Genomic DNA, 7392 nt, shown 5'->3' with positions numbered 1-7392 from the left:
TTATTTAATTCCACTTGTTATTATTATTATTTTTTCATTTGACCAGAGAGACAGAGAGAAAGGGAAAGTGAGAAAGCAAGCTGCCAGGTCAGGAACTCAAACCACAGCCAGCCATGTGGGAATCCAGCACCTTAGCCACCATGCCATTTGCCAGCCCTAGAAGAGGATTTTTAATACTCTAGGACTAGATTTATGAAATAAGAATGATGTAAACAAACACCAAGTCAGCAAATGAGAATGACCTTTTTTTTTTTTTAAGACACTAAGTTTAAAAAAAAATTAAAAAGGTTGCTTTTGTTTGCTGACTTGGTCATTTTTAAGACACTAAACTTGCTTTCCTTGCCATCTTTTTGTCCCACCATCTTGGCGTGTATGGATATCCTGGTTGATTCTCTCAAGAGCACCAACAATGCCAAAAGCAGAGGCAAATGCCAGATTCTTACTAGGCCATGCTCCAAAGTTATTTTCTGCTCTCTGACTGTGATGATGAAGCATGGTTACATTGGTGAATTTGATATCATTGATGACCACAGAGCTGGAAATACTGTTGTGAACCTCACTGGCAGGTTAAATAAATGTGGAGTGATCAGCCCCAGATTTGATGTGCAACTCAAAGATCTAGAGAAATGGCAGAATCATCTGCTCCCATCCCATCGGTTTGGTTTCATTGTACTGACAACCTCATCTGGCATCACAGATCATGAAGAAGCAAGACATAAGCATACAGGAGGGAAAAGTCCACAGATTCTTTTTCTAGGAATGTAATAATACACATACACACAAATAAAATGCCTCACTGGACAAAGGCAAAAAAAAAAAAAAAAAAGACATGATGCTTATGGGTTTCCTAAAGTATGACTAATGATTATTAAACAACGTAAGTGACAAATTTAGATGAAAGAAAAATTGAGTGACTAATTTATGGGAGTGATAACTACAAGTGGACTCAAAGTTGGATGGGCTTGGGAATAAACAGAAACCAAGGTGAAGTCTACAATCACCAAAGAAGAATGAAACAATTCTTCAATGGGAGAAAGCTTAAGGTACAATTAAGGCGTACTTGCACTAGTTTGATTGAAGTGAAAATTACTAGCAGGAAAAATGAGGAAATAGCTGGAAAACAGACTGAAAACAGATTATGGAGGACTTCGAAAATCAGTTTGGAAAAAGTCCACTGAATTCTGCAGAGAAAGCATATACAGTACTTAAGAAGCCAATACACATTGCCAGTAAACCACAAAGTGCTTTTCTTTCCACACCCAGTGGACTCTTAGTATTATATCCTGGCTTCATCACAAGATCCTATAGAACAATAAGGGCAATGATGATGAACATGGAGATAAAAAAGTTAAAATTTTAAAAGGGCGAAAATTCTGGAATCTAAGAAATAGATTACCCCGAAGAAGAGTTTATCCCATTAACTGTATGAGAAAAGAAGAAAATCTTGAATAAGTTGTATATGGGCACATTTGAGAAAATAGTCCCACACCAGTATTTTGTTGGCTTTCACCTCTGATCTTTTAGCTTTAAGGAGCTATAGATAAATTCCTGAGGGGGAAGATTACCCTGGTATCTACTGAGCATCAATGATTATAGATTTATTTAAATGCTTGACACTAACTAGACTTAACTATACTACCATAATAAATAAATAAATAAATAGTCTGGTTCTCCCCAGTATCTACTTTCTCATTCTACCGATTTTATTCTCACTCCCTTTCTCTTCCATTATTGGAGACTCTATCAGCTTTCTACCTGTAACAGAAACTCTAATATTTTCAAGGCATTTGATATCTCTATCATATGGGCAAATATTTGAGTAAAAATGATTATATCCAATTATTTTAGTTTTCTTCTGCATAAATGTTCCTCAAAGGCCATCAGATTCGACTTCTTGATTAAAAAGGTAGTATAGGTGAACAGAGAGGCTCATGTCTTCTAGTTAGAGCTCAGTGATTCTAGTTGGTACTTGCCATTAATCTCTAAGTGAGCAAAATGATTACCATAATCTTATTTAAGAGTCTAGATTTTCCAAATTTCTACACATCTTCATCATAAAGGATCATAACAGCCAAAAAAATTTAACTACATGATGGTATTACATCTTGGAGGTTGTTACTTCTGCCCAGATGCTTGAACATATGAATCAATAAAAATAATACCACCTAACCATAATAAGATGACTTTTCTCTTTTTTAAAAAATGTTTTTATTCCTTTCTTAAGTGAAACAGAGATAGAAAAACAGCACGCCCAACAAGGTCCTGACACCGTGATCCAGCCCCCCACCCCCACCCCAGCCTTCAGCCAACCCCACATCATGGGCAAGTGCATGTCTGCTGTACTCCGAAAATCTCTGGACTTGAACCAGAAACCTTCTCATGTGGGATTGCTTCACAGATCATGGTACTTCACCACTGCACCATTGTGTCTGACCCTTCAATGAACTCTTTCTTTCTTTCTTCCTTTTTTTTTTTGGGGGGGGGGAGAGGTTTTTGCTATAGGGTGCGTGCACTCAACAGAAAGACAGAGAGAGACAGAGAGACAGAAAGTGAGAAATCACCTCCCCAAGGGGAATGGCCACTCTGCAATCCCTTCTCCTTCTCCTCTCAGGATCTTGGACACGCACGCACATGTGCACATTGTGAGTTTAAACCTCCAGGTCCAGGACACAAACCACGGTCGACTACATGGGAGTCCAGCGATGTAGCCATTATGCCTGCTGGTCTCAGGTTAAGATTTCAATATCTGCATTCAATATCTTTCTCTTTTTTAACTTTTTTTTTTCCTTTCTGTAGGACATGCGTACTTACCAGAGAGAAAGAAAAAGAGAAAATTAGAAAAGCACATCCCAGGGGATAGCCATACTGCAATCCCTTCTTCTCCTTTCTCTTCTTGGGATTTTAGTCATGCACGCACATGCACCCAGTGTATTTTTCAAGCTGCTAAGTCTGAGACTTGAACCATGTAGTTGATCATATGAGATCTAGCCATCATAAACATCAAGCCACTGTTTGGCCTCAACTTTTTCTCCACATTATCAATATTTTTTTTAAGTATGAAGAATCAGCTTGCCTATAAAAAAAATGAATAATCCAAGAAAAGAAAATGGACAAATGAACTGAACAGACAACTCTCCAAGGAAGACTTACACATGGCCAAAAGGCATATAAAAAAATGTTCAGTCTCTTCTCATTAGGGATATGCAAATTAAATCCACAATGAGATACAATTTAATCTCAGAATGGTTAGGATCAAAATAATAAACAAGTGTTGATGATGTAGTGAAAAGGGAAGTCTCTTACACTATTGGTGGGAATGTAAATTATTCAAACCTCTATGGAAAATAATATGGAAGTTTCTCAAAAACTTACAAATAGAACTTCCATGTGACCCAATAATCCCACTTCTTGGTATTTAACTCAAAGAAAGGAAAATACTCAATCAGAAAGATATTTGCACATCCATGTTTTCCCCAGCATCATTACATGCTAAAACATGGAAGCATCCTAAGCGTCCAAAAACTGATGATTGGATTATAAAACTGTGACATACATATACTATGGAATATCACAAAGCTATAGGAAAAAATGAGATCTTATCATTTGACTCAAATGGATGAATATAGAATACTTAATGTTAAGCTAAGTGAGCCAGACTTTGAAATATACACATTGTATATCCCCACCCAACTTGTACTAAGTGCTGTGGCAGAGGTTGAGAGACTTGAACATGCGATGGTAGAGAGGATGGGTGTAAATACTAGAGATTGTTAGAGTGGATGCATAGTGGGTGGTGGGTATGAGGTACAAGGGTAGGAAAACTTTAACAGATAGAAAATGTAAAGTTCACTGTTGAAACAAAAAAGTATTAAGAATAATATTTTTAAATGTAGGCTGATTGTATATAAAATGAAACGTGTATGTCAAGCAAGTAACTGCCACATAATATATAGCTGACATGTAAGACAAAAGAAAAGCCTAAAAATGGAATTTATCTGGAGTTACTCTCAACAATTATATTTTGTAAAAGATAAAGAAAAAATAATGATGCCGAATAAGAAAAGCAGGATTGATGCTGGAGAAGTTTGTATTCCTAAAGGGAAGTATTATTCAATTCAGTCAAAAAATATTTCTTTTTTAAATGTGACCCTTCTTATATTGGTTGGTATGGTCCCTCTTCTTTGTATGAGCTGCCAGTCATACCCTGCAAATCTTAACAATCCACAGCTGCATTATACATCAAAGTCACTATTTTCCTAACCAAAAAAAAAAAGACAATTTGAATCACAATGACAAAAAATGTTGATAGCCTTTGAACATACTTTTTGTCCATTCTTCGAAAGAAATGTGAATAGTTTTATCTTCAGGAGAACCCATCATTTTCTTTTCCTTTTTAATTTTTTTAAATTTGTTTACTTTTTTTATTTTAATTTTTTATATACATTCAACCATATTATTTAGCTTACAAAGTGAACATTTCAATATGTGAACATTTCTCCACAGTCCAGTTGATCAGAATATCTTCCACCAAGAACACCACACCTCCCCATTCCGTCAATGCTCTGTCTCCATATCCCTCCTCCAAATGTCCTTCCTTAGGTCCCTCTTCTCCCCACTTAATATATACCGAGAACCCATCATTTTCATAAGATAGAGCTTTGTTTTATTTTCTCTAACTCCAAAGATTATCTATTTACATGAAAGTAAAAGGTTTGTTTTGTTCACAGTCAGCGTAGTGATGGGAAAAGGAAGTGAAAATTTACACAGAAACCCACTGAGCAAGGTTTTAAGAACTGATTATGTGACTGACTATCAAGAATGAATAATTTTATAGAAAAGGAGAATAGTCAGAGTCCTCCACAAACTTCGTGTGAATATCAACTTCATGTAGAAAATTACTCACTTGTAAAAGATCAATAAAGACACTTTCTATTAAAAATAAGAAGAGAGACAAATTTCTCTGAATAAAGGCATAGGGATTTTCTAGACAACTGGAAAACAACTTCTTAAAATTCACAATTAATTTCAAAGACTTAATTCATTAGCGATCGCTCTTCAAATAATTCAAATTTTAATTTAACATTTAAGCCTTTCTTACATAGCACTAATCATATCAGAGTATACTAAATAGTCAAAGTAAAAAAAATATATACTGATTCACTCCATCAGTATTTTTATACAAAAGAATATAATTATCCCTTGAAGTCTTTCCATAACGTAAACAATATGGACAAGGAGCTCAGCTTTGGCATAAAACCATTTTTAGAAAAGATTAAACAGCATAGAAAGATGAATACAAATAATGGAGACATGACTGATAAAGAAGAAATCTTCTGAAATGATTGTGCAACCTCATAATATAGTATATTCATCATGAAATCTGTGTGGGCTAATTAACCTATAAAGGATAGTGAATAGATTATTAGATTTGGATGCCTTTTATTAAAATGCAGGTAGAATCAGATAATTGAGAAATAGAACTTATCTAATAGTGTACATTATATGAAATAGACATAGTTTACCCATATTATATAGATACATTGTACCGCACTCTATTCATTATCTCAGGCTGGCAACTCCTATTTTACCACACTAACTAATACCAAGCACAGTGTTCATCTAAGTGAGATTATCTGTATCCCTTGTATTAGAATTTCCTGGGGGTATGAATGAGACAGAAGGGTGCTAAAGAAAACTGTAGACTTCTGCCACTATCCAAAATCCACTTGTTGAGAATCAGTGCAGGGATTGCCTTCAAAAGCTGCTCCAATTCCACTGGGAATCGTATGGTTTATAATCACCTAAATATTAAGACAAAAAGTTGTATGTATCTCTGTAAGCTCTATATGTCACACTAGTTTTTCTAGAATGTTATTGAGGTTAAAGGTCTCCAATCTACATAAAGGAAAAAAAAAGAAGGAAAAGAAAGAAAAGAGAACAACAACAACAACAAAAAACTACACTTTGAATTGAACCAATAGTCTACATAATTTAAATCTTAGGTTGCAATAATATTCTAAAAGCTAAAAAAATAAAAATAAAAAGGTAAATGGCACCAACAAACTCACTCTGTCATATGCTTTTTTTCTTGAAAGAGGATATGTGTGAACATATAAGAGTGAAAGAGAAAGAGGAAAGAGAGAATGAGAGAGGGTAGAAAAGGAGTATCCTCCACAGAGTCTGGTCATGCCATAATCCCCTCCCCGTTCCTCTCATCCTCCAGCCTGTCTGATCAGGCCTTGTACATGTGCTTGGCGTGTTTCCAGCTAACCAGGCCAGGGATTTGAAGCAAGTTCTGTGGGATCCAACTTCTTCTGAGCAGCACATTATTGCTCAGTCACGTCAGTCCTTCTTCACGTTTATAATGCTCTTTGTCTCATAACAGTAACGACAGTCAAGGCAAAATTGCATTAAAATTTTGACCATTAAGATGGAAGTATCCCTTTTGGTCTACACACACTTGGGTAAAATGGCAATACTAAAATATTTTTCCCTTTGATAACTTTTCCTGTTGCTACAATCAGTACAACATAAAGCAGAAATATTCCAACCAATAAATTACGAAGTATAGTAGTAACATCAAAGATACAGTAGTGGGTTTAGTAAATGGTGTGGTGGTTAAGGTGTTGGATTCCCACATGGTCAACTGCAGTTTGAGTCCTGGACCTGGTGGCTTAAAAATCACACCAGGCAGGAACCAGCAGTTATCGTAATGGCTATGTCGCTGGACTCCCACGAAGTCGACCGTGGTTCGTGTCCCGGACCCAGTGACTTGAAACTCATGCCAGACGCGTGTGCGTGCATGCCCAAGATCCCGAGAGGAGAATGGAGGAGAAGGGATTGCGGTGTGACCATCCTCCCTGGGGGATGATTTCTCGCTTTCTGTCTCTGTGACTCTCTCTGTCTGTCTGGAGAGTGCACGCGCCCTATAGCAAAAAAACCTCTCCAAAAAAAAAAAAAAAAATCACACCAGGCACGTGTGTGTGTGTGCATGACCAAAATCCCAGGAGGAGAACTGAGGAGAAGGGATTGCAGTTGGGTCATCCCTCTGGGGCATGATTTCTCACTTTCTCTCTCACTGTCTCTCTCTCTCTCTCTCTCTGTCTCTCTCCAGGTGCCCTGTGGCAAAAACAAACAAATAAACAAAAAGAAAGATACAGTAGTTATTTTTAATGTGTGCCTTTGCCTGCATGTTTGTTTTGTGGTTGTTTTGTCAGTCGCCACATGTTTTACACGAGATGAACGTTCCCACTGTAGGTCAAAGTAACGCAGGCTCTAACAGAAGTTAATTAGCTGAATTATTCTTATTCCATATTCACAATAGGTTTTGTTAAGTGATACATGGTGCCTAGTGGATGAGGAAATCTCTCATCCAACTAGAACAAAGATGTT

General features: G+C 36.6%; 1 protein-coding gene across 1 annotated transcript; it reads left to right on the top strand.

Moving 5' to 3' along the window:
* Positions 1 to 372: 372 nt before the first annotated feature.
* On the top strand, positions 373 to 765 carry LOC106735237 (40S ribosomal protein S15a-like). The gene has a single exon (XM_014589198.1). The coding sequence runs from the start codon at positions 373 to 375 to the stop codon at positions 763 to 765; it is 393 nt and encodes a 130-aa protein (XP_014444684.1).
* The last annotated feature ends 6627 nt before the right edge of the window (positions 766 to 7392 follow it).

This window comes from Tupaia chinensis, unplaced genomic scaffold (genome assembly GCF_000334495.1).
Source record: "Tupaia chinensis unplaced genomic scaffold, TupChi_1.0 Scaffold000338_1, whole genome shotgun sequence".
NCBI lineage: Eukaryota > Metazoa > Chordata > Mammalia > Scandentia > Tupaiidae > Tupaia > Tupaia belangeri.
This window is presented reverse-complemented; position numbering and strand designations above follow the sequence as displayed.

What these genes read in the sequence shown, in the direction of transcription:
- LOC106735237 (XM_014589198.1), top strand. Translation starts at nt 373, where the DNA reads ATGGATATCCTGGTTGATTCTCTCAAGAGCACCAACAATGCCAAAAGC.